We start from the raw sequence: 27,587 nt of genomic DNA, 5'->3' as shown, positions 1-27,587 counted from the left end.
GGTTCTGGTTCTGGTTCTGTTTTCTGTGTCTTTGGTTTGGTTTTGGTTCTGGTTCTGGTTCTGGTTCTGTTTTCTGTGTCTTTGGTTTGGTTTTGGTTCTGTTTTCTGTGTCTGGTTTGGTTTTGGTTCTGGTTCTGGTTCTGTTTTCTGTGTCTTTGGTTTGGTTTTGGTTCTGTTTTCTGTGTCTGGTTTGGTTTTGGTTCTGGTTCTGTTTTCTGTGTCTTTGGTTTGGTTTTGGTTCTGGTTCTGGTTCTGGTTCTGTTTTCTGTGTCTTTGGTTTGGTTTTGGTTCTGTTTTCTGTGTCTGGTTTGGTTTTGGTTCTGGTTCTGGTTCTGTTTTCTGTGTCTTTGGTTTGGTTTTGGTTCTGTTTTCTGTGTCTTTGGTTTGGTTTTGGTTCTGTTTTCTGTGTCTTTGGTTTGGTTTTGGTTCTGTTTTCTGTGTCTTTGGTTTGGTTTTGTTCTGTTTTCTGTGTCTTTTGTTTGGTTTTGTTCTGTTTTCTGTGTCTTTGGTTTGGTTCTGGTTCTGTTTTCTGTGTCTTTGGTTTGGTTTTGGTTCTGTTTTCTGTGTCTTTGGTTTGGTTTTGTTCTGTTTTCTGTGTCTTTGGTTTGGTTTTGGTTCTGTTTTCTGTGTCTTTGGTTTGGTTTTGGTTCTGTTTTCTGTGTCTTTGGTTTGGTTTGGTTTTGGTTCTGTTTTCTGTGTCTTTGGTTTGGTTTTGGTTCTGTTTTCTGTGTCTGGTTTGGTTTTGGTTTTGGTTCTGTTTTCTGTGTCTTTGGTTTGGTTTTGGTTCTGGTTCTGTTTTCTGTGTCTTTGGTTTGGTTTTGGTTCTGGTTCTGTTTTCTGTGTCTTTGGTTTGGTTCTGGTTCTGGTTCTGTTTTCTGTGTCTTTGGTTTGGTTTGGTTCTGGTTCTGTTTTCTGTGTCTTTGGTTTGGTTTTGGTTCTGGTTCTGTTTTCTGTGTCTTTGGTTTGGTTTTGGTTCTGTTTTCTGTGTCTTTGGTTTGGTTTTGTTCTGTTTTCTGTGTCTTTGGTTTGGTTTTGGTTCTGTTTTCTGTGTCTTTGGTTTGGTTTTGGTTCTGTTTTCTGTGTCTTTGGTTTGGTTCTGGTTCTGTTTTCTGTGTCTTTGGTTTGGTTTTGGTTCTGGTTCTGTTTTCTGTGTCTTTGGTTTGGTTTTGGTTCTGTTTTCTGTGTCTTTGGTTTGGTTTTGTTCTGTTTTCTGTGTCTTTGGTTTGGTTTTGGTTCTGTTTTCTGTGTCTTTGGTTTGGTTTTGGTTCTGTTTTCTGTGTCTTTGGTTTGGTTTTGGTTCTGTTTTCTGTGTCTTTGGTTTGGTTCTGGTTCTGTTTTCTGTGTCTTTGGTTTGGTTTTGGTTCTGTTTTCTGTGTCTTTGGTTTGGTTTTGGTTTTGGTTCTGTTTTCTGTGTCTTTGGTTTGGTTTTGGTTCTGTTTTCTGTGTCTTTGGTTTGGTTTTGGTTCTGTTTTCTGTGTCTTTGGTTTGGTTTTGGTTCTGTTTTCTGTGTCTTTGGTTTGGTTCTGGTTCTGTTTTCTGTGTCTTTGGTTTGGTTTTGGTTCTGTTTTCTGTGTCTTTGGTTTGGTTTTGGTTTTGGTTCTGTTTTCTGTGTCTTTGGTTTGGTTTTGGTTCTGTTTTCTGTGTCTTTGGTTTTGGTTCTGGTTCTGTTTTCTGTGTCTTTGGTTTGGTTTGGTTCTGGTTCTGTTTTCTGTGTCTTTGGTTTGGTTTGGTTTTGGTTCTGTTTTCTGTGTCTTTGGTTTGGTTTGGTTCTGTTTTCTGTGTCTTTGGTTTGGTTTTGGTTCTGTTTGTTGGTTTGGTTTTGTTCAGTATTTTGTTACGCCTCTATGATTTGTGGTTTTTCTGAATGCATGGATTGTCATATTGCTGAGTATGTTCTCTTTATCACTTTGGTCTATTTGCATGTATTTTGTTGCAGCCAACAACCAAGTGAGGAGCGAAGTCAAGATGCTGTTAATCTGACAAAAATGTGTTTGAACTAAAACTGACTAACTTTTTATGTTAGAGCTGAAACATGATGTCATACGATTGTTCACTACTGATGGATGAGAGGGTGAATCTCTCTCTCTCTCTCTCTCTCTCTCTCTCTCTCTCTCTCTCTCTCTCTCTCTCTCTCTCTCTCTCTCTCTCTCTCTCTCTCTCTCTCTCTCTCTCTCTCTCTCTCTCTCTCTCTCTCTCTCTCTCTCTCTCTCTCTAGGGCCGCGGCGTCGTCCTCTGTGAAGATATAAAAAGGCTGACATTGTTTGGACTGTAACTGGAGACTCCTGCAGGCTGCAGGATGAGCAGCTCACAACCAACAACTATTCTTAGATCTTTTGTCTGCCATCATACTGACGACATGTGGAAGGTCAAACGTGAGTGTCAACCGTTTTCACTGCATGCCTCTGTTTTTCATGCTGTAAACTAAACTAACTCCCTGCTGTGTTAGTTACATGTGACAGCTTTATTCTCCTCTTCAGTTCCCAGATAAGATAAAAAGTTCATGTGTCCGTCCTTTAACACGAGATCCTCTGGTACTGAAATACCAAACACACACAAGTGGATCTTCATTGATTGATTCATTAATTTTTTATTAGCATGAAACAGAAACACTTGTAATATGCTGATTAAGTCCTTTGAAGAACATTTTAACCAACAACTATAAATATCTCATTATTAGTTCAGTCTTTGCACCAATCACAATTTCAAAAGATAAAAATAATTTGTAAAGATTATTTTGTCGTATCATCAACTATTTGCTTGAATAAATAAAAAAATCACAATGTGTACATGTATTAAAAGACAGACAAGTGAAAACATGTTTAACTGTGTTACTTTTTTTAAAAGCACTTTACATTTTAATCTTTGCACTCTATGTCCTTTTAATGATTTTAAATCTAATCATTATTTTATGCTGCCATCTTATATTTAATGCTCTATCCTAGCATTTTATTTCTCTCTTTCTATTTTTCTGTACTTTGTTTTTATTATGGGGGGGTGGGGGGGGGGGGTTAATTGTATGTTTTAATGTTTCTCAAATTACATGTTTTTCTGTTTTATGTAAAGCACATTGAGTTGCCATTGTGTATGAAATGCTTTATATAAATAAAACTCCCTTGCCTTTTAACTTATTAAAGGAGTGATGAGCTCTGATTTATTAAATATGTATAACTGTGTTTCTGCTGCAGCTCCACTGGTGTTCCCCAAGGAGGGGCGGGTACCGGCCCATTTTAGAGGTAATCACTGTGATACTGCTCGGTACTGTGTGATCCTGTGTTTGGTAGCTTTAACCATTAAGCTAATTTTACTAACAGTGAGTGAGAGTCATTCAGCCGTTTGTTCCTGACAGCGCTCACTGTGTCGCCTCTTAACAGTTTTAAATAATTAGTTAGTGAGCTCAGAGGAAACATCACCTGCCATACATACATTTATATTTAGTGTGTCCTTGTTACTCATTTATATCCATAAACCCCCCCATCGCTTTTTAATGACTCTTCTTCAGTCATTGTTCATCTGGGTGTAATCTGAGCCTGTTAACACTTGGCTTTGAAAATAAGGAAAATGATCCGTGATTAAAACAGACATCATTTTTATATTATGAAAAAACAGTTTCCTCTCCCACAACTGATACTAAAGTCTCCAGCCTGAGAAACATGCAGTTGTTTCCTAACATGCTTTAAAAAAAGTCAAGTCAAGTCAAGTCAAGTTTATTTATAAAGCACATTTAAAAACAACCTCAGTTGAACCAAAGTGCTGTACAGATATTAAAATACAATATAATCACACACAATATAATAATAAATAAAAACAATAAATGAATAGTAAGAGCTCAGTTTAAAAAAACTAAAATTAGAATAAAACAAATAAAAAGTAAAATAAATAAAAAGTAAAATAAATAAAATAAATAAAATAAATAAAATAAATAAAATAAATAAAAAGTAGGAAGCCAAGGATTCTCGCCTAGCTGGGACTGAACGCCAAGGAAAAAAGATATGTTTTTAGTAGTGTTTTAAAATGCTCTACAGACTGTGCAGCTCTAACCTGGAAAGGTAGGCTGGTCCACAGCTTGGGGGCCGCCACTGAGAAGGCTCTGTCCCCCCGAGTAGAGAGTCTGGACCGAGGTACAGCCAAGAGCAGCTGGTTTGTTGACCTCAGTGCTCTAGATGTACTGTGAGGCTGTATAAGCTCTGATAAATAAGATGGTGCCAGACCATTAAAACACTTAAAAACAATCAATAAAACCTTGAACTGGATCCTAAAGTGAACAGGCAGCCAGTGCAAGGATGCAAGGACAGGACTGATGTGGTCGCGCCGTTTCTTTCCAGTCAGCAGGCGGGCGGCTGCATTCTGGACTACCTGTAAACGGCGCCGTGCTGACTGTTTGAGACCAACAAACAAAGAGTTACAGTAGTCTAACCGTGAGGTAACAAAGCTGTGAATGACTTTCTCCAGATCATTCCTGGGGAGATAAGCCTTAGCTTTTGCTATTAATCTTAGCTGGAAGAAGCTTGTTTTCACAATTGAGCTTATCTGCTTCTCAAACCTAAAGTCACTGTCCAAAATAACACCAAGGTTCTTTGCAGATGGGTGACAGTGAGGCTTCAGGGTGCCAATGGCGCTGTCATAGCCATCTAGGAGATTTCGTTTCCCGAATAAAATAATCTCCGTTTTATTTTTATTCATGGAGAGAAAGTTCACTTCCATCCAAGATTGAATGTCCTTGAGGCAGTCTAATAAGACCTGGACAGAGGCTTGGTCATTTGCTTTTAAGGGCAGATAGATTTGCACGTCATCTGCAAAGCAATGAAATGAGACATTGTGCTTTCTAAATATGGATCCCAATGGCAACATATATATCGAAAAGAGGAGGGGGCCCAAAATAGAACCCTGAGGCACCCCACAGCTCAGGGGGGAAGTGGCCGAAGTATACTGGCCCATCTGGACAGAGAAGCTTCTGTTCGAGAGATATGACTGAAACCACTTAAGAACAGTACCCTTAATGCCCACACAGGTGTTTAAGCGAGACAGGAGGATGTTGTGATCCACTGTGTCAAAGGCAGCTGTCAGATCCAGAAGGACCAGGACAGCAGAGTTCCCAGAGTCAACAGATAAAAAAAGGTCATTTAAAATCCTTAAAAGTGCAGTTTCAGTGCTATGGCGTGACTTAAAACCAGACTGGAACTTCTCAGAAATGCCATTTAGGTCAATAAAAGACTGCAGCTGTTTGTTAACCACCTTCTCCAACACCTTAGAAAGAAAGGGAAGCTTGGAGATAGGCCTAAAGTTGGATAAGACTGTGGGGTCAAGATTGTGTTTTTTGATGAGGAGCTGGACCACAGCATGTTTAAAGGCAGCTGGGACACATCCAGACATCAAACATGAATTTATCAGATCCATAACACAGGGCCCAATAATATGGAAAACATCCTTAAAAAGACGGGCTGGGATGCTGTCAAGAGGACAGTGAGAAGGTCTGAGGTGCTGGACAATATCAGTTAAAGCTGAAAGAGACACTTGCTCAAATGTGTCCAAAACAGCAGGGCAAACAGGAGAGACGGCAGGATCCAATGCAGACAGCGAAGGAGAGGACCTAATATCGGAGATCTTGCCAATAAAAAAACCTTAGAAAATCTTCATTAAGTGAAGGAACAACACCATTGTGGTCACAGGGGTTTAAAAGAGTATTTAAAGTATGGAACAGGAACTGAGGTTTATGACTATTAACTGACACAAGATTGGAGAAAAACTGGCTCTTGGCAGCTTTAACAGCTTTCTGGTACTGCAATAGGCTGTTATTTAAAATGTCCAAAGAAACATGTAGATGATCTTTCTTCCACTTCCTCTCAGCGCGTCTACATGCACGTCTCAAAGTGCGAGTGGTGTCATTAAGCCATGGCTCTGTTACAGGCTTAGGACGTTTGCACCTAAAAGGAGCCACCAAATCTAATATGTCAGTACAAGTACAATTAAAAGTGTCTAAAAACTCATCAAGAGTAAGAGTACCATAATGATCCTGAGTATGTAGCACAGAGTGATTAAATGCTGCAGAAAACTCCGAAGCAGTTGAAGGGTTAATTGTGCGCACACGGCAGTTTGTGGCGCACAGTTTCACATGGGAGAGAGGCAGTGTAATATTAAATAAAACAGCGAAGTGATCGGACATACGTGTGTCACAAATCTCACTGACATTGACAAAAAAAAAAAAGAGTCAGGAATACGAAAATAATCTCATAAGTATTTAAATATGTACACTGTTTTTTCTGTTGTCTCTTATTGTATTTTATATTCTTCCTGATGTTTTCTGTCATAACTCAAACTCAAAAAGAAGAAAAGTCAGAGGAAAGGATGCTGCGTGGTGTCTGCTGCCATCTGCTGGACGTTTGAGGGAACAGCAGGAGTTTCTGAGCAGATCCAGAACTAAACTAAACCATTAGGAGTCTGTACAACTGTAAAAATTAGATTTTAAATTATATGAGATTGGAAAAAACTAAAACACATCGAGAGGTTTATTTGGCAAATTCTGTAAGATAAGCAACTTTTTCTGAGATACATAGAAGAGGAATTAAAGTTCATGAGAACACGTAACTACTAATAATACTCTGTGGTCTTATAGGAAGAGGTGTTCTCTAAAGTCCGGGACAAAAACAGAAATATCAAATAAACTAAATTAAAATTGTAGATTTTAAAACATACCATTTCTTTCTTAATATATGGACAAAGTGACTTATTGCACTGTTGAGTCAGTTTATGTTCTTTCCTTCCTTCTTTCCTTCCTTCCACCCTCCCATCTGTCCTTCTACCCTTTCTTTTTTCCTTCTTTCCTTCCATCTTTCCTTCCATCTTTCCTTCCTTTGTTCTTTTCCTTCCTTCCTTCCATCTTTCCTTCCTTCTGTCCTTCTTCCCCTTCCTTCCTTCCATCTGTCCTTCCTTCTGTCCTTCTTCCCTCTCTTTCTTTCTTTTTTCCTTCTTTCCTTCCTTCGTTCCTTCCATCTTTCCTTCCTGTCTTCTTTTCCTTCCTTCCTTCCTGCCTTCCTTCCTTTCTTCCTTACTTCCATCTGTCCTTTCTTCCTTCTTTCTGTCCTAATCCCTTTCTTTCTTTCTTTCTTTCTTTCTTTCCTTCATTCCTTTCTTTCCTTCATTCCTTCCATCTGTCCTTCGATCTGTCCTTCTCCCCTGTCTTTTTTCTTTTTTCCTTCTTTCCTTCCTTCCATCTTTCCTTCCTGTCTTCTTTTCCTTCCTTCCTTCCTGTCTTCTTTTCCTTCCTTCCTTCCTTCCTCCCTCCCTTTCTTCCTTACTTCCATCTGTCCTTCCTTCCTTCTTTCTGTCCTAATCCCTTTCTTTCTTTCTTTCTTTCTTTTATCCTTCTTTCCTTCCTTCATTCCTTCCTGTCTTCTTTTCCTTCCCTTCTTCCCTTGTTCCTTCCTTCCTTCTGTCCTTCTTCCCTTTCTTTCTTTTTCCTTCTTTCCTTCCATCTTTCCTTCCTGTCTTCCTTCCTTCCTTCCATCTGTCCTTCTTCGCTTTCTTTTTTCTTTTTTCCTTCTTTCCTTCCTTCCATCTTTCCTTCCTCCCTCCCTTTCTTCCTTACTTCCATCTGTCCTTTCTTCCTTCTTTCTTTCCTAATCCCTTTCTTTCTTTCTTTCTTTCTTTCTTTCTTTCTTTCTTTCTTTCTTTCTTTCTTTCTTTCCTTCCTTCCTTCTGTCCTTCTTCCCATTCTTTTTTCCTTCTTTCCTTCCATCTTTCCTTCCTGTCTTCCTTCCATCTGTCCTTCTCCTATTTCTTTTTTCCTTCGTTCCTTCCATCTCCCATGTTCTAGTCTCCACAGGCCACCAGCGAGACTCGCCTTGTCCTTCCTTCCTTTCTTTCTTTCTTTCCTTCCTTCATTCCTTCCTGTCTTCTTTTCCTTCCCTTCTTCCCTTGTTCCCTCCATCTTTTTAATGATCCGGCCCACATGAGATCAGATTGGTGTGTATGTGGCCCTTAAATGAAGATGAGTTTGACACCTCTGCTCTTCAGTCACTCATTCTGACTAAAAGCTCTTTCCTTCCTGTTTCCTGTTTCCTGTTATGACAACTTCCTGTGCGCTCAGAGTTTGGCTCCCCCCGACCCCATGACCCAGTTCAACCTGAGGAGAGGTTCCCCTGAGGAGGAGTTTCCTGACCTGGCCAGAAACCACACCTGGATGGGTCAGATCCTCACACAGGCCATGTACAACCGCCAGTTCAACCGCTGCACCCAGAGCGGAGTGATCTTCGATGATGTCATCCGCCCGGGCCTCGAGGAACCAGGTGATGTCAGAGTGATGTCAGCGTGATGTCAGCGTGATGTCAGCGTGGTTCTTCCTTCTATCTGTCCTTCCTTCCTTCCTTCCTGTCTTATTTTCCTTCCTTCCTTCCGTCTTTCCACCTTCCTTTCTTCCTTCTATCTGTCCTTCCTCCACAGGCCACCAGTGAGACTCTCCTTGTGTCCACCATTAATCACAGTTTCTAGTTCTTATCAGTGACGACCGAATCATTTTTCTTTCCTTCTTTCCTTCCTTCCATCCTCCCTCCCTTCTCTCCTCCCTCCCTTCCTTCCTTCCTTGTATGTGTAGGTGAGTTTTCGGGTCCTGTGACTGTGGGCTGTGTCGCCGGTGACGCCCAGTCCTACATCCTGTTCTGTGACTTCTTCGACCGAATCATCTTTCCTTCCTTCCATCATTCCTTCCATCCTTCCTTTCATCCTTCCTTCTGTCTTTCCACCTTCCTTTCTTCCTTCTATCTGTCCTTCCTTCCTTCCCCCATGTTCTAGTCTCTACAGGCCACCAGTGAGACTCGCCTTGTGTCCACCATTAATCCTTCCATCTTTCCTTCCCTCTTTCCGCCTTCCCTTCTTCCTTCTATCTGTCCTTCCTTCCTTCCTTCCTTCCTTCCTTCCTTCCTTCCTTCCTTCCTTCCTTCCTTCCTTCCTTCCCCCATGTTCTAGTCTCCACAGGCCACCAGTGAGACTCTCCTTGTGTCCACCATTAATCACAGTTTCTAGTTCTTATCAGTGACGACCGAATCATTTTTCTTTCCTTCTTTCCTTCCTTCCATCCTCCCTCCCTTCTCTCCTCCCTCCCTTCTTTCCTTCCTTGTATGTGAAGGTGAGTTTTCGGGTCCTGTGACTGTGGGCTGTGTCGCCGGTGACGCCCAGTCCTACATCCTGTTCTGTGACTTCTTCGACCGGATCATCGAGGCGTGTCACGGCCAGAAGGTCACCGTCCAAACGCCCGAGAGCGACTTCAACTACGACAACCTAAAGGTCAGAGTTCACCCCGTCCTACCCTTCCTTCCTTCCTTCCTTCCTTCCTTCCTTCGTCAGATCACTCAGAGTTCACCAGTGTTGGTCAACCCTCCTGTCGTCCTCCCGGGTCAAATTGACCCCGTCTTATTCTTCTTTCCTCCCTTCCTCCCTTCCTTCCATCTTTCTTTCCTGTCTTCTTTTCCTTCCTTCCTTCCTTCCTTCCTTCCATCTGTCCTTCCTTCCTCCCTTCCTTCCATCTGTCCTTCCTCCCTCCCTTCCATCTTTCCTTCCTGTCTTCTTTTCCTTCCTTCCTTCCATCTGTCCTTCCTCCCTCCCTTCCATCTTTCCTTCCTGTCTTCTTTTCCTCCCTTCCTTCCATCTGTCCTTCCTCCCTCCCTTCCATCTTTCCTTCCTGTCTTCTTTTCCTCCCTTCCTTCCATCTGTCCTTCCTCCCTTCCTTCCATCTGTCCTTCCTCCCTCCCTTCCATCTTTCCTTCCTGTCTTCTTTTCCTCCCTTCCTTCCATCTGTCCTTCCTCCCTTCCATCTTTCCTTCCTGTCTTCTTTTCCTCCCTTCCTTCCATCTTTCCTTCCTCCCTTCCTTCCATCTGTCCTTCCTCCCTTCCTTCCATCTGTCCTTCCTCCCTCCCTTCCATCTTTCCTTCCTGTCTTCTTTTCCTCCCTTCCTTCCATCTGTCCTTCCTCCCTTCCATCTTTCCTTCCTGTCTTCTTTTCCTCCCTTCCTTCCATCTTTCCTTCCTCCCTTCCTTCCATCTGTCCTTCCTCCCTTCCTTCCATCTGTCCTTCCTCCCTCCCTTCCATCTTTCCTTCCTGTCTTCTTTTCCTCCCTTCCTTCCATCTGTCCTTCCTCCCTTCCATCTTTCCTTCCTGTCTTCTTTTCCCCCCTTCCTTCCATCTTTCCTTCCTCCCTCCCTTCCATCTTTCTTTCCTTCCTTCCTCCCTTCCTTCCTTCCATCTGTCCTTCCTGTCTTCTTTTCCTTCCTTCCTTCCTTCCTTCCTTCCTTCCTCCCTGTCTTATTTTCCAACCTTTCCTTTCCTTTCCTTTCCTTTCTTTCTTCCTTCCTCACTTGTATTCTTTCCTTCACACTGAATGTAAAACAGCTGTACTGAACTCTGATTTAACTTTTTAAATATGCTGACATCTGACGGACACACCCAGTAATATTCTAGCCTCCCTCCCTCCCTCCTCTCCTTCCTTCCTTCCTCCCTCCCAGTAATATTCTAGCCTCCCTCCCTCCCTCCCTTCTCTCCTTCCTTCCTTCCTTCCTTCCTTCCTCCCTCCCACCCTTCTCTCCTCCCTCCCTCCCTTCCTTCCTCCCTTCCTCCCTCCCAGTAATATTCTAGCCTCCCTCCCTCCCTTCCTTCCTTCCTTCCTTCCCTCACTCCCTCCCTCCCTCCCTTCCTCCCACCCAGTAATATTCTAGCCTCCCTCCCTCCCTTCCTTCCTTCCCTCACTCCCTCCCTCCCTCCCTCCCTTCTCTCCTTCCTCCCTCCCTCCCTCCCACCCAGTAATATTCTAGCATGTCTTGAATACAAAGAGGAACATTATCTGTATGTGGTTTAAAAAGTATAAACTCCTCTCCTTCCTTCTTCTCATCCCTTTTCTTTTTCTCATAATTCTTCTTTCTTTCTTTCTTTCTTTCTTCCTTTCCTCCTACTTGTTCTTTCTCTCTTTGTCCTCTTTCTCTCCTTCCTTCCTTCCTCCCTTCCTCCCTCCCTCCCTTCTCTCCTTCCTTCCTTCCTTCCTCCCTCCCTTCTCTCCTTCCTCCCTCCCTTCCTCCTTTCTCTCCTTCTCTCCTTCCTTCTTTCCTTCCTCCTCTCCTTCCTTCTTTCCTCCTTTCCTTCCTCCCTCCCTCCCTCCCTCCCTTTCCTTCTTTCCTCCCTTCTTCCTTCCTCCCTCCTTTCCTTCCTACCCTCCTTCCCCCCTTCCTTCCTTCCTTCCTCCCTCCCTTCCTCCTTTCTCTCCTTTTCTCCTTCCTTCCTTCCTCCCTTCTCTCCTCCCTCCCTCCCTTCCCTCATCCCTCCCTCCCACCCTTCTCTCCTCCCTCCCTCCCACCCTTCTCTCCTCCCTCCCTCCCACCCTTCTCTCCTCCCTCCCTTGAATACAAAGAGGAACATTGTCTGTATCTGGTTTAAAAAGTATAAATGTGCATTATACAGGAGGTTAGATCAGGGTTGTCAAACATGCGGCCCGTGGGCCAGAACCGGCCCTCCGAGGGGTCCAATTCGGCCCACTTTCCTTCCTGTCTTCCTTTCCTTCCATCCTTTCTTCCTTCCATCTGTCATTCCTCCCTCCCTTCCATCTTTCCTCCCTGTCTTATTTTCCAACCTTTCCTTTCTTTTATTCTTTCCTTCCTCCCTTCCTTCCTGTCTTCTTTTCCTTCCTTCCTTCCTTCCATCTGTCCTTCCTCCCTTCCTTCCATCTTTCCTTCCTGTCTTCTTTTCCTTCCTTCCTTCCTTCCTTCCTTCCATCTGTCCTTCCTCCCTTCCTTCCATCTTTCCTTCCTGTCTTCTTTTCCTTCCTTCCTTCCTTCCTTCCATCTGTCCTTCCTCCCTTCCTTCCATCTTTCCTTCCTGTCTTCTTTTCTTTCCTTCCTTCCTTCCTTCCTTCCTTCCTTCTTCCATCTGTCCTTCCTCCCTCCCTTCCATTTTTCCTTCCTTCCTTCCTTCCATCTGTCCTTCCTTCCTTCCATCTGCCCTTCCTCCCTCCCTTCCATCTTTCTTTCCTTCCTTCCTTCCTTCCTTCCATCTGTCCTTCCTTCCTTCCATCTGCCCTTCCTCCCTCCCTTCCATCTTTCTTTCCTTCCTTCCTCCCTTCCTTCCTTCCATCTGTCCTTCCTGTCTTCTTTTCCTTCCTTCCTTCCTTCCTTCCTGTCTTCTTTTCCTTCCTTCCTTCCTGTGTCATTTTCCAACCTTTCCTTTCTTTTATTCTTTCCTTACTTCCTTTCTGCCTCCCCTCTTTTGTCTTTCCCTCTTTCCTTCCATCTTTTTAATGGTCCGGCCCACATGAGATCAAAGAAGGAGCTAAGTCTAAACAGCCTGATGTTTTATGACCGTCTGCTGTGTGTGTGTATGTGCGTGTGTGTGTGTGTGTGTGTGTGTGTGTGTGTGTCTTTCTCTGTGTGTGTGTGTGTGTGTGTGTGTGTCTCTCTCTGTGTGTGTGTGTGTGTGTGTCTCTCTCTGTGTGTGTGTGTGTGTGTGTGTGTCTCTCTCTGTGTGTGTGTGTGTGTGTGTGTGTGTGTGTGTGTGTGTGTGTGTGTGTGTGTGTGTGTGTGTGTGTGTGTGTGTGTGTGTCTTTCTCTGTGTGTGTGTGTGTGTGTGTGTGTGTGTGTCTCTCTGTGTGTGTGTGTGTGTGTCTGTCTCTGTGTGTGTGTGTGTGTGTGTGTGTGTGTGTGTGTATGTGTGTGTCTTTCTCTGTGTGTGTGTGTGTGTGTGTGTGTGTGTGTGTGTGTGTGTGTGTGTGTGTGTGTGTGTGTGTGTGTGTGTGTGTGTGTAGGGGGGTGATGACTTGGACAGGTCCTACGCCGTGCGCTGTGAAGTGAGCGTTGTTCGAGGTATCGATGAGTTCTGCTTCCCGACTCACTGCAGCCGAGGAGAGCGCAGACAGCTCCTCACGCTGGCCAGGAAAGGTACTACACACCCGTCCACAGTCACATTACATCATGACGTGACCCAGTTCCTCAGTTCAGCTTCTGTCTCTTACAGGCAGCTTTAGCCCCAATGAGCTCACTCTGTTCTGACAAAGAGCAGAGGTCAGAGATGTGTTACGCTAACAGATGCAAACAAGTTCCTGCTTCATCTTAAAAGCTTTTAAATGATGAATGAATAATAAGAGACTATTACTAACTCTAACCCAAGGTATTTACAGAAAATGAAATGTGTTCATCACTGAATTAGGGAACTTTTCTAGTGGTGTTAAAAATCAGGTGACACAAGATATGGAGATATGGGGTTGAGGGGGGTTGCTCAGGGGGAAGAGCACCCGCCCCATGTGTTGAGGCTGTAGTCCTCGTTGCAGGCGACCCCGGTTCAAATCCTGCACCGAGCGGTCCTATCCTGCATGTCATCCCCCCCTCTCTCTGCCTCCTGTTTCCTGTCTCTCTCTACTAACCTGAACATTAAAAGGCAAAAAAGCCCGAAAAAATATACTTAATGGAGATATTTGGAGTTTGTGAAACTGATTAGTTAGAAAGAATAGAAATAAAAACAGCCATGGTGATGAAGATGGTAAATGGTAAATGTTCTGTACTTATATATCACCTGTCTAGTCTTTACCACCACTCAAAGTGCTTTACATTACATCTCATTCACCCTTTCACGCACATTCATACACTGATAGCAGGAGCTACCACGCAGGGTGCCAACCTGCTCATCAGGGGGAGTTTAACCATTCATTCACATTCATACAAATTGGGGTTAACACAAAGACACATCGACATGTGGACCGGGAATCGAACCGCCAATCTTCCAATTGGAGGATGACCGCTCTACCTCCTGAGCCACAGAAGACCAGCACACCTTCAACACGTCACCTACTTATTTTACAAGCCAGAATCTTCCTCCCTTCCTTTTATCCTTCCTTCCTTCCTTTTATTCTTCCTTCCTTCCTTCCTTTTATTCTTCCTTCCTTCCTCGCCTCCAGCACACCTCCAACACGTCACCTACTTATTCTACTCTGTCGTGTCACTCAGACCAGGATGGGGAGGGACAATGAAGCCAGAATCAAAATGACAAAGTGAGCCACTAACCGGTATGTTTGTGCTCTCAGCTCTGCAGCGGCTGCAGGACGAGGAGCTGCCGGGTCACCTCCTCTTACTGGAGGAGCTGAACCAGGAGCAGCAGAGAGAACTGAACCTGGACCTGAACCTTCCTTCTTCCTCCCAGCTCCGTACTGGCGTGGCCCGGGACTGGCCTGACTCCAGAGCAGTCTGGTCAGTAAATGTGACTGAATAAGAGCAACAGCTGGTAGTGTTTAACAGATCACCATGTATGAATACTGACTGGATATCTGATAACATCTTCTTGTCAGCCATGTAATGTCTCATGGTTCCTTGTTGCAGGGCGAGTGAAGATGGCAGCCTGGTGGTCTGGATCAACATGGAGGACCACCTCAGACTGGTGTCCACGCGAGACGACACTGACATCGCCGAGGCGTTTAAATGCATCTGCATCAACCTGCAGAAGGTCAGTGACAGGTCCGAGCCTTCTCTGACTAAGTTGATGCTTTCAGCTTGTCATATGTCTCAGCTTCATGTCTTCAGGAGTGCTGACTCAGCATCTGATGTTTTAAACCATGCTCATTACCTCTATATGTCACTTTGAATGTCCTCTATAAGTATGTGATTATAACCCAGAGCTGGATTCAACCTGCTGCTGTGTGTCCTGTACAGACAGCAGCAATCACAGTGAGAAGGTTTGCACTGGAAATACTTTCCAAACATAATTCCTCTGTATGTAGAAATCTGTAAAAGTCAGAACAGACAATCAGTTCACAGATTTGGGAAGAGGAGTTATTAATGTTAGGCTTAATTAGGCTGAAGGAAACCCTGTTCTCCAGATGTTTGAACCCAGCTAACCACAGCTGGACAATAAACCAAACCTCTAAATCTCTTATCAACCTTGGTGTAACTTTACCCCCAAAATGAATCAATACATGTTGTGGATAAGTAAAACTAGTCATTTAAAGAGGTAACTTTTGACTTTCATAATTTAAATTTCAAAGAAAAACAATGCAGTTAGTCAGAAAGGGAGCGTACTTACGTTCCCCGGATCCTATGTTCCCCGATCGCGGCTAACTCGGTTGCTAGCTCAGCAGCTAACTCCGCTGTTAGCTTAGCGGCTAACTCGGCTGCTAGCTCGGCGGCTAACTCATCTGCTAACTCGGCAGCTAGCTCGGCGGCTAATTCGGCTGCTAACTCGGTTGCTAGCTCAGCGGCTAACTCAGCGGCTAACTCAGCAGCTAACTCGGCAGCTAACTGGCTAACTGTAGACGGGATCATCCCTATGTTCCCCGGTCACATACAAAGCGGGGAACATAGAGATGATCCCGTCAGAAGGAAGACCTCCAGCCTCAATCTGAATAGTTCTTGGGTCATTGAAAGTACTGCCTCAAACCCTGAGGCTCTTTCTGGAGGAACTCAAAAGGTTCCTCCGATCAGGAAAGGGTGTGAAGACCTTTGACCTTCAGGAGGTTTGAGGCTCTGACTGCTCTGTTCCTGTGTGTCCAGCTGGAGGAGTACTACAAGGCGCTCAGACACCCGTTCATCTGGAAGCAGCAGCTGGGATGGGTGACGAGCTCTCCGGCCGACGTTGGGACGGGTCTGAGGATCAGCGTCCACGTGAAGCTGCAACACCTTCCCAAACACAAGCGGCTGCAGGACGTTCTGAAGAGGCTCAGGATCCGCATGGACCAAACAGGTTTTATTCATATTTCATTCACCTCAGCCTCATTTAGCTGACTGACTGTAAGTGTATCGGGCTTTATTTAGATATAACTTTGCAGCCATTTTGACACTTTTGTAGTTCTGGAAGATAATGTAGTCAGAAATTAACAAATAAACTCAGATTTACAAATAAAAAAAGTTGAGCTTCAGCAGTGTGAGTTATTATAGTAACCATAGTAACCATAGTAACTATATCAGTGTGAGTTAGTCATATCAAGTGATATCTGACACATTTACAGTGTTTTAGGCGTCATATTCCCTCTTAGTGTTTCCTGTTGAGCTGTGGTGGAAGTATAGTAACAAAAAGACTTTACTCCTTTCTTACTCCTTTCTTTCTTTCTATTTCCTTCTCCTACTTAATTTTCCTTTCTCATCCCTTTTCTTTTTCTCAAAATTCTTCTTTCTCTTCTTCCTCCTTTGTCTTTCTTTCTTCCTCTCCTCCAACTTGTTCTTTCTATATTTGTCCTCCTTCCTTCCTTCCTTCCTCCCTTCTTCATTTGGATGCTGAAGCTTCATATTAGCTTCACATCATTACACACACACACACACACACACACACATGGTTTGGAAAGACTTTAAATAAACAGGCAGGTCTGGTATCTCCAATGTTGGCAGCAGACCTGAACCTGTATCTCCATCAGTACAACAATAACCTGACATACTTGGGTTTCCAACTTGCCTTTTCATTTCCCAGAATCCCCGGCTCTGTACTGCGTGAGCAACATGGCGACGTTCGGGCCGAGCGAGGTGGAGCTGACCCAGGTGGTGGTGGACGGAGTCAAACTGCTCATCGCCATGGAGAAGAGGCTGGAGGGAGGCGGAGACATCGATGACATCGTTCCTACACAGAAGAAGTAGATCTGGTGCGGACTGGAGAAGAAGAGGAAATGGACTGACCATCATACAGCAGATACAGAGACCCCCCCCCCCACCCACTCCACCCCCTGTTAAATAAGTTATTTAAGTCTGGTGTCCTTCATATGAAACCAACTCTTCATGGTTTACTGAACAGGATCACACAGCATCTTATAACAACTCATGTTCTTACACTTCCTCCTGCCTCTTTATGTTCCCGGTCATTAAGCTGGACTAGAATATAATAATAACATTATATATATTAATATATAATTAAACATGATCATTTATTGGCTCTCAGTGTGATTGTACAGGGATTGAAATGATAATATCATTTTATCATTTTACATCTGTTGCCTGAATTAAAACAAACAAAATGAAATCTGATCTAGATGAGTCAAGTTTGTGTCTGATGTCTTTGCTCGTTGCTCTGCTATTAATTTAACTATTTAACATGTGATCTTGCATTTGTGGCATTATAATAAAAGCAGTGTGAAACCTAACAGCTCCAGTAAAGGTGCAGCCCGCCTGTTTAGCACCACATAAATTATAAATATAAAGTTTCCTTGTTTAGCGCCACCTATAGTCTGCTAATTAATGGAGGTGTCACAATGAAAATAAACCCGTTTGAGTGCTGGTACATTTCAGACAGGAGAGTTAGGGTTTTTTATGATATGATGAAGTCAGTACTACCTGTCCTGGGTGAGGCTGGTGCAGCTCCACACTGACCATCATCAGGTCAGCAGCTCCATGAAGACATGATCTGCTCTGCAGTGGTGGACAGTAACGAAGTACAAGTAATTCGTTACTGTACTTAAGTAACTTTTTAGCGGATCTGTACTTTACTTGAGTATCATTGTTTTGTGAGACTTTATACTTTGACTCAACTACATTTGGAAGAGGAAAATCTTACTTTTTACTCAACTACTTTCCAAAAACCTGTCGTTCCTTTCAATGTTCCTTTCCACAACATGCATGCATGACCAGCTGCTGTGACAGGTCCAAATGAACGTGCACCGCAAGTGTACCAATCAGAACACATCGTGTGTCGAGCAGTTTTGGCCCGGCCCCCTACCTGGCTACTTGTCCCAACTTGCCTTCTCCTCCATCCATATCTCTATTAGCATTCATTTGACAAAGTTTCGCTGTCCAGTAGCCTGCCCTGCCAACACATGGAAGTTAAAGAAATATGTGTCTAGTGTGGTTTTCCCCCTCCCTATTAATTCCTAATCAGGTGATTTCCATTTAGTATGATGTGCTTATGATAATTTCAAAAGATATCAATACCAGATATCACAAATGGAAAACATTTTGTTTTCAGGGTGGTGTTAGTGGGCTTTTTAACCTTAAATGACTTGATTGAGTGTATAAAGGACATACCAAGACATTGGAACTACATTACACCAAATTACTTTTACTTTTGATACTTAAGTACATTTGAAGCCAAGTACTTTTATACTTTTACTCAAGTCGACATTTAAAGGGAGCACTTTCACTTTTACTGGAGTAATATTTTACACTAGGTATCTCAACTTCTACTCAAGTACGTGGTCTGTGTACTTCGTCCACCACTGCTGCTCTGCAGGTCCTTGTTTCTCATGTTTTCAGCTTCCAGATCATCATCATGCTGGTTTGAAGAAGAAGTAACGTCTAGTGACTGTTTCTATCCAGTAACTATAAAACCACCAGCTGATGAGTGATGAGTTAACATTGTTTAGCGTCCTCTTTGTGACAGGAAGCAGTTCATTAACCCAGGTGTGATTATTACTCAGCAGCACCGGAAGTCTAAACATCATGTTAACACCTTCAGTTCCTCCTCCGTTCACACTGCAGGCTTTAATGATCACTTTTAAACGATTCCTCCTGAAGTGAGCCGCATGCGCAGCTGATCATTAATGACGTCACGCACAGAACGGTGTTTACGGAAGTGACACCATGGCAACAAGTTACTGGTCGTCTCATTTATGGTCTAATGTTAAAAACAGTGTGTTTGTGAGCAGGTGATGTTAAAGAGGAGGAAGAGGAGAAAGAAAATGATACGACCTGACTGTTCAGATTGAGGTTGCATTTATTTTATAATAATGTTTGTAGTTTGGTTTAAGTTGGCTTAAGGAGGGAGGAAGGTAGGGGGAGGAAAGAAGGTAGGGGGAGGAAAGAAAGAGTGAAGGAGGGAGGAAGGGAAGGAAGGAAAGATGGAGGGAGGGAGGGAGGAAGGGAAGGAAGGAAAGAAGGAGGGAGGGAGGAAGGAAGGGAGGAAAGGAAGGAAGAAAAGAGGGAAGGAAAGAAGAAGAGAGGAAAGGGAGGAAGAAAAGAGGGAAGGGAAGAAGGAGGGATGGAGGAAGGAAGGAAGAAAAGGGGGTGGAGGAATGAAAGAAAGAAGGAAAGGAAGGAGGGAGGGAAGAAGGAAGGACAGAAGGAAGGAAGAAAGGGGGATGGAGGAAGGAAAGAAGGAGGGAGGGAAGGAAGGAAGAAGGAATGAAGAAAGGGGGATGGAGGAAGGAAGGAAGGAAAGAAGGAAAGAAGGAGGCTGTTTTCTTTTAAACATATAGTTTCTGTTTGAATGCAGACATGGAGGATTGGAGCTGAAGCTGAGGAGACGAGCCATCATCAGCCATCAGTACTGAGATCCACATGTGATGGAGGCTGAGTTCAAAGCAATGAGAACCATGATCAGGGCATCCATTAATATGAAAGTTGGGATAAAAGAAGATTTGAAATAAAGATATACATTTAGTCCCTGTCATATTTAATCCATGTTTCCACAGAAGGAGGACTGTGGGTTTAGTCCTCCATCACTTCCATTGTAAACATGATGAAGGATCTAATGCTCAGTATGAACAGGAGGAATCATTATTTTGAGCTCCTGACTGTTGGTTTAAGACACTGTGAACCTGTCCTGATACTTTATCGCATTTTCACTTTAAACATTTGGGATTGTTTTCTTGGCATTTCTCTGATATTTTGGTTCACTGTTGAACTTGTGGAAGCTGCAGTCCATTCACAGATCCATCACTAAAAACTGGTTTGGGTTCGACTTGGAGCTCACTGGTGCAGTTCTCCTGGTGACCAGCAGGGGGCCAACAGTGCCGGCTGAATGAAGCATCGGTCACTATGTGCAGTAGAAACACTAAGTATGAGTTTAGACCTATGAAACCAAACAGTCTTCTTTAACAGTGAATCCTTACTATTGTACTTGTTGTAAAGGCTGTCTAGGGCTGTCTAGGGCTAACCATTAACCAGTAGAGGGCGCACTGTAGCTGTTCTGTTTGGCAGCGAAGCCAGTGTTGCTAGCAGCAAAGAAGAGAGCATTAGACGTGCTTGTAGGAGCTTTCAGTTGAGTTTTTTGATGTCCAGATCTAGTTTTCCAGTCCAAGAGGATTGTGTGCGTCCATTTGTCCTGTAAGTCGGTTTCAGTTTGATATTGTGAAACATAATTAGAGTTAAAGTAGTAAATAGACCCTAACCCTAACCTTTAAGCTAATATTTGTTAAGTAATTACCCCCTTTTGTTGTATTATGAGGACGTTTTACCTGAGTGTGGTCTTTTCTGTTATATATCATTGTACATTCTAGAAACCACACACCTCCAAGTAGACATGGGATGATAACCGTGTTGAAGGTACACCGCGATATGAAAAAGTCACAATAACTGAAACCGCCAAATGTTCCGTCATACCGTTCCTGAGGTATGAGCTGTTTTTTGTCTGGTCAAAGACAGGAAGTGCTGGTCAGAGACAGGAAGTGCTGGTCAGAAATCCCTCAGGTGGTGCAGCTGCAGCGTAGAGTATCACGACCCCTCACACTGTCATTACAGATTCAGGTTAAATGATCATGTCTGTCTTTATTTTTCTTCCTTTTAGGAACATTTTAGATCTGGAATCACAATACCGCCATACCATGACACCATGATATTTTTGCTTATGGTTATCATACCGCCAGAATCTCATACCGGCCCATGCCTACCTCCAAGTCTCTGTAAGAACGCCCACCTCCGGCACTCCACGGTCTGGTTATTGAGACCCTCCAGAGCCCTGACCGGACTCTCCACAGCGATCTGTACTATCCCACCACCCCAACACTATTCTTCAGTACTTATCAACGGACAAACTCACAAAATGACTCGTGTTTAAAGTCTTTCAGTTCTGTGGTTTTTATTTAAAATGAATCTATCATGGCTACACCAGACTTATGCTACGTTCCTGTTGGCAATGAGTCTGAGAAATCAAGTCACATGGTGCAAGTTACTCTCTGAAAGCTGAGGCAAGGGGTATTTTCAAGTAAGAGGCTCACAATTATTCTTTTCCCATCACATCACATGAACTCGACCCTCTCAGACGAGGGTTTTTAAAATGTGCATTGTTTGTTCCCTTCCTGGTTTCAAGTGCTACGACATACCAGAGTGTCCCCAGATCCAGTAATGTTGGAGAGTCGTCGAACCCTCAGAACCTCGACAACACAAGTAGAGCTGTACTACTGTTAGTGGTTCTGCATACAGCCAAAAAATTCAAAATATACAGAGAAAAATAAAAAAATACACAAACTGCTCATTTCCTCTGGTACAACTGAATGCATCAGAAATACAAAGCAGCACATTTGGAAGGCATAACGTGGTGGAATAGTTTTATCTCCCAAGAAACATCATCAAAAAGGCCAATTTTGATCCTGTTTCTCAAGTTTGGTGATGATGGATGATGGTGGTGGTGGTGGTACTCTGGTGATTTTCTAGGTTTTCTTCTTGTCAACAAATCTCAACCAACAATGAACTGATCTTCTAACATAAGTTTTGTGTGTGTACAGAGAGCCTGAAATGTCTTATTCCTCTATTGTTGTCCCATTAATAAGCCGTCAGTGAGCCTCATCACTGCTCTGGGTAACATGTTGATTCAGTCTCACACACACGGGAGTGTACCTATGTTCCCCGATCGCGGCTAACTCGGTTGCTAGCTCAGTGGCTAACTCGGCTGCTAGCTCGGCGGCTAACTCGGCTGCTAATTCGGCTGCTAGCTCGGCGGCTAACTCGGTTGCTAGCTCGGCGGCTAACTCATCTGCTAACTCGGCGGCTAACTGAGCTAACTGGCTAACTGTAGACGGGATCATCCCTATGTTCCCCGGTCACATACAAAGCGGGGAACATAGGACCCGGGGAACATAGGGATGATCCCCACACACACATCCTGCTGCCACAAACACTCACTAAGGCACCAAATGTGGATTTATCCTTTTTAAAGATAACATTGGGAACCGGTTGAGTCGAGGCTGAGAGCTAAAGACAGAATAAGGAAGTCAGAAACACATTGTTGGTCTTTTCATGAGATTTGCTGACATGAATAAAAAATGCACGAAAAAAACCCCCACCAGATTTTAAGTTTAAACAGGAATCTCATGAACTTTAAGGAAAGAATGATGGAAAAATAATCTCAATGGAAGAAAACAACCAAATAAACAGATTCTGTATAAAAACCCAAATGAATGAATGAACTCTGTACCTGCACATACTCACCTGCACAGGCGATAACAACAACAACTAAAAAACACATTCTGTTGTGTCAGCTGTACACGTGGAAATAGATTTACAGAGCTTTAGTTTGTGTTTGAACCACCTGAAACGGTTGTTGAGCAATGACATCGTTACTAAGAGCTCAACTATTATTGCAATAGTATTAACATCAGCCAGTAGGGGAGCGAAGGGGGATGGGGCGGAGGGGGCGGGAGGGGTTGGGGGGCAAAGGGTCCAAAATGTCTCCATTGATACAACCAACAGTGAAGATGTTGCTCATCACACTAAAACTCAGTGAGCTCACAAATAAAACAGTAAAAGTGGATGTTTGCTGCATATTCAGATACATGATGAACAATGATCCTGGTTATTAATTATCTGGTTTCTGGTCATAAACCCTGACGCAGGTTTCTGATCATTCTGCCCTTCGTCCAGGTGAGTAGTTAATCAGCAGAGCTAAAGGGACGATGACACCTGGACGCACTGGAATAAAGTCTAGACCATGGGGAGTCAAACTCATTTTCATTCAAGGGCCACATACTGCCCAATTTAATCTCACGTGGGCCGGATCACTAAAAAGATGGAAGGAAGGAGGGAAGAACAGAAGGAAGGACCATAGACTGTACAGTATATAAGAAAGGAAGAAGTGGGAAGGACAGGTGGAAGTAAGGAAGGGAGGAAGGGAGGAAAAGAAGGCAGGAAGGAAAGATGGAAGGAAATAAGGACAAAGAAAGAAAGAAATAAAGGGAGGAAGTACAGAAGGAAGGAAGGGAGGGAGGGAGGGAGGGAGGGAGGGAGGAAGGAAGGAAGGAAGGAAGGAAGGGAAAGAAGACAGGAAGGAAAGATGGAAGGAACGAAGGAAGGAAATAAGGAAAAAGACAAAGAAATAAAGGGAGGAAGTACAGAAGGAAGGAAGGGAGGGAGCAAGGACAGATGGAAGGAAGAGAAGATAAGACAAGAAGGAAGGAAAAGAGGAATAAGGAAAGTGGGCCAGATTGGACCCCTCGGCGGGCCGGTTCTGGCCCACGGGCCGCATGTTTGACACCCCTGGACTAGACCCTTCAGTCAGAAACCAAAAAGTGATCTTAACCGAGGAAACAGAGCTGAGATGTTGAGGATGATCAGAAACCTGGATCCTGGTCTGACCTGGATCCTGGTCTGACGCGGTGCAGCTCACATCAGGCTCCGGTGGCTGCTGCATGTTCACAACGAGAAACTAAACCTTGCATCTACTACAAACCCGTCAACAGTCAAATCATATCAGAAGGAACAATGAAAGTCAGTCAGCTGCAGAGTGTGAGAGCTGCACGGTGGTCTACTTTAGCTCGTGACTTAAAACTTAATTTAAATGTTTCTTATTGAATTCTCCCCTAAACGTCTGTGGTTAATGAGCTAATGTTTATAATAAGCTGTTTTTTAATAGCCGGACTGTTATTAGCCACAAACAGCCGATGCTCCAGCTGTAGCTAGCATAGTGCAAACCAACCACACGTGTGTTTGTGTGTCTGTGCTACAACTCTCTAACCGACTTCATAATTCACCAGAAACTCTAGTTCTGTTTTTCTACCTCTTATTTAACTGCTCTATGTATGTTAGAGTCATTATCTATGGACACTTTGTCTCAACGCACTGTCTTTGACCCCTTTACACCTTGTATTAAAACTAGGGCTGTCAAACGATTCATTTTTTTAATTAATCGAGATTAATCGCAGAGTTTCCATAGTTAATCACGATTGATGGCGTTTTGAATTGCATGTTTAAAATCCTGTTATTTTCCATTTGAAGGCAGTTTTAAGCCCATAATGTAAAGCATTTCTTACCAGAGTGTCTTAACTGGGAATCAATCACGGCTCTGCTGCGACTCCCACACTCCAAAATGGTCCTTTGGTGGAGCTGAGGCTGGCTTGGCTGCACCTGGGTGTTTAGCGTGGAGGTGCTAACTCAAACTCCACGTACTCCGGTGGTAGTTAAACTCCGTTTGACACAGGTTGCATTTTACTTTTGACTTGTCAACTGAAGCGTCTGGAAGTGTTTTAAAGTTAAACAAGCCGTTCAAAAGTCCAGTAGCTCTCTTACTTTCCATCAGCGCGGTAGGTTTACTGCAGGAGGCCACTTCAAAGCATAGCGCTACAGCTAGAGGAGCCGTCTACGGGGGAGTAGAAGGGACAAAAAGGCTTGCTACATTAAAATGCCATTAAAAAAATAATGCGTTATGGATTGCATTAATCTAATCGCGATTAACGCGTTAACACTGACAGCCCTAGTTAAAATGCTTTTTGGGTGATTGGATTGCACCAACACGCTCTGAGGACGGACTGTGAACACTGAATGTAAATTAAAGTTTCTGCCAGTCCACAAACAACAACATCCCGATATTTGATGGCCCAAAGGCCTCCGCAGGTCTGACCCCCAGTCTTCATGCGTTAACGTTCCTCATCACTTTCCTCTCCCACCGGTCTCTGGACTGCGTAGCTTCATCCTGGTCGCGGTCTGGACAGTAGCGTCACCGACCATCGCTCAGATAGAAGCAGCGTTCTCCTCCGTTACAGATGTGACTGATAACTTCTTCCCCCCCACAAGCAGAAGTCCATACATCAGAGGGGTCAAACTCATCTTCATTCAAGGGCCACATACGGTCCAATTTGATCTCATGTGGGCCGGATCATTAAAAAGATGGAAGGAAGGAAGGGAAGAACAGAAGGAAGGAAGGAAGGAAGGAAGGAAAAAAGAAAGACAGGAATGAAGGAAGGAAGGAAGGAAGGAAGGAAAAAAGAGACACGGAGGAAGGAAGGAACGAAGGAAGGGAGAAAGGGAAGAAAAAAGGACACATGGAAGGAAGGACAGATGGAAGGAAGGAAGGAAGGGTGGCAGGAAGGAAAAGAAGACAGGAAAACCGAAGGAACGAGGGAAGGAAAGAAGGAAAAAAGAAAGAAAGGGAAGAAGGAAGGACAGATGGAAGGAAGAAAGGGTGGGAGGAAGGAAATAAGGAAAAAAAGACGGGAAGGAAAGTGGGCCGGTTGGACCCCTCGGCGGGCCGGTTCTGGCTCATGGGCCCCATGTTTGACACCCCTGCCATCCTTGGTGCAGCTTCACAGGCTGCTACCGTCCCTACCGACCCGCGCAAACGAGACGACGATGTGAGATTCGGTTGTTTGAGCTGGACAGAGCGATCGGATCCATGTGGACACTGGAGCTACATATTAATACCAGCTATCAAGTTAAATCCAGACGGGGAGTTCCTGTCCTCTGAAATGAGTCCAACCAGGAAGTAACTTAGAGCTGCATTCTATCAAAAGGCCACCAGGGGGCGACCGTCTCTATACAAGTCAATGGAGAATTCACCAACTTCTCACTTGATTTCTAACCTCAGTAAACGTTTTCAAAATGTGTTTATGGTCTCAATCGCTAGTTTAAAGCCTTCTTCAATGCAGTATGATGTTCATTTGGGACATTTTGGCCTCCCTGATTTTATATGTGACGATAAAGCAGGGTATGCATTAGGGGGCGTGGCTACGTCCTGATTGACAGGTTGATTGACCAATGTCCTCCAGATCCAGCCCTCGTAACCATGGCAATCTCCCCGCTCTGCCCATGGCCCCGCCTCATGCCCATATAAGTAGAATCCGTGTTTTTATTTTTCCCAGCATGCACCTGAAATTTTCAAGATGGCGCCGCCTAGATTAGAAACTATTGGCTTCCGAGCAGCAGTCCACAAACCAATGGGTGACGTCACGGATGTTACGTCTGTTTCTTTTATACAGTCTGTGATTAAATCTAGATGTGAGATACATTTTAATACAAGGTATAAAGGAAGTCTTAGTGCGTTAACCTTTATATGCGATCACATGACCTGAACACTGTTTTACTCATAGCAAAGATTAATGGTGAATTAACTGGTAAGCAAGCTAAGCTGACTCTCTAGCAGCGGTGCAACAAATAAAATCAGTTTTACACCATCACAAAGCAACATGGTGGCAGATACATGTCCGATGAATATTAGTGTCTTACACTGGAACTACATACACTGCTAGCTAGCTGTTCATCTATGGTAGAGGTCATGTTTGCTGTCTGTTTGCACTCCAGAAACCAGATTACTGACAGAAATCAGGTTAAGGCTCTGCAATTATATCACAGCTGTAAAACTCCAGAGTTCATGCAGTTTGAGTTCCTGATCAAAGAGACCGGGTTAGTTTACCTGCAAAACCTCACAATCTGATTTCTAAAGTGCAGAAACTACAAGTCTCCCTTCAGCGGACCTTCAGTGGACCTGCGATGACAGATGGGTTTCAGTGCTAGCAAACAAACTGAGCTCTCCGTCTGTTAGCTTGTCTTTGTTCTGGATCTCATCGACGTGGTTGAGGGACGGACCACATCCTGATGAACACCTGCACCACCAGTGGTTTTAATATTTGGTTTTACTGGCAAACATTTAGTGACATTAAATAGTAGTTGTGATGAGTATAATAACGAGTATGTTCAAAGAAGTATACAGCAGTTAGCCTGCAGTGCTAAACACAAGATGGCCGCCGTCGCTCGGTGCGGCGTCGTCCTGTGAGGAGGAGCAGAGGTATCCGCCGCCACGCCATCACAGCCGGAGCTCGTTGGCCACTTTGGAGGCGATGTTCTTGAAGGCGATGGATGTTCCAGAGATCCTTTTTAAACCGCACGCCGTTCAGGGACAGGCGCGGCAGCTTGCACACCTCGATCTCCCACTGGACCAGACTGTCCTGCCGCGCGTCGCCGTGCACGCAGAACAGCATGTAGCGCTCACGCTGCTCGTAAGTCACAGTTGTTGGCGTCCAGGACCCTCCGGATCTCCTTCATCCATGTCCCCGCGCTCCATGGACGACGTGGTCTTCATGCTCCAGGTGAAGCGCAGGGAGCGAGGCTTGGAGTCCCGGCCTTCCTCTTTAGGCTCACCTGATAAAACTCGCTGAAAGACCACGAGAACCCAACAGACATCGTTAACATGTTACACCGTTCATTCACTTTCCTTTCCTCCCTCCCTCCTTTCCTTTCCTCCTTGTCCTTCCTTCCTCTCCTGAAAGACGATGAGAACCAAACAGAGACCGTTAACATGTTACACTGTTCAGATCTCAGGCTTCAACGTTCATGTATGTGAGAAGATGTTTTGACTGTTCTTCTGTCTTTCTCCTCCTTCTTCCTCCCTTCTTGCCGTCCTTCCTTCCTTCCTTCTTTCCTTCCTTCTGTCCTCCCTTCGTCCGTCCTTCCTTCCTTCCTTCCTCCCTCCCTCCTTTTCTTCCTTCCTTCCTCCTTCCTTCCTTTCTTTCTTCCTTCCTTCCTTCTTCCGTCCTTTTCTTCCCTTCTTCTCTTCCTCGGACAGGAAGGGAGGAAGGGAGCAAGGACAGATGGAGGGCGAAGAGAAGAGAAGACAAGAAGGAAGGAAGGGAAGACAGATGGAAGGAAGGAAGGAAGGAAGGAAGGAAGTGAAGGAAGGGAAGACGGAAGGGAGCAAGGACAGAAGGAAGAGAAGAGAAGACAAGAAGGAAGGAAAG

At 44.2% G+C, this 27,587-nt stretch overlaps 2 protein-coding genes across 2 annotated transcripts in view; one reads left to right on the top strand and one right to left on the bottom strand.

The window, feature by feature from the left end:
- The window catches only part of LOC128378299 (neoverrucotoxin subunit beta-like), a 151,373-nt gene that overhangs the window by 12,967 nt on the left and 110,819 nt on the right, over positions 1–27,587 (bottom strand). The gene's annotated exons all lie outside the window — the stretch shown is intronic.
- Positions 5,413–16,578, top strand: zgc:172076. The gene is made up of 8 exons (XM_053335575.1): positions 5,413–5,460; positions 8,084–8,282; positions 9,119–9,276; positions 12,774–12,906; positions 14,046–14,208; positions 14,338–14,461; positions 15,505–15,694; positions 16,415–16,578. Exons 1-8 carry the CDS (start codon positions 5,413–5,415, stop codon positions 16,576–16,578), a joined length of 1,179 nt encoding a protein of 392 aa, XP_053191550.1.

Source organism: Scomber japonicus, chromosome 2 (genome assembly GCF_027409825.1).
Source record: "Scomber japonicus isolate fScoJap1 chromosome 2, fScoJap1.pri, whole genome shotgun sequence".
NCBI lineage: Eukaryota > Metazoa > Chordata > Actinopteri > Scombriformes > Scombridae > Scomber > Scomber japonicus.
This window is presented reverse-complemented; position numbering and strand designations above follow the sequence as displayed.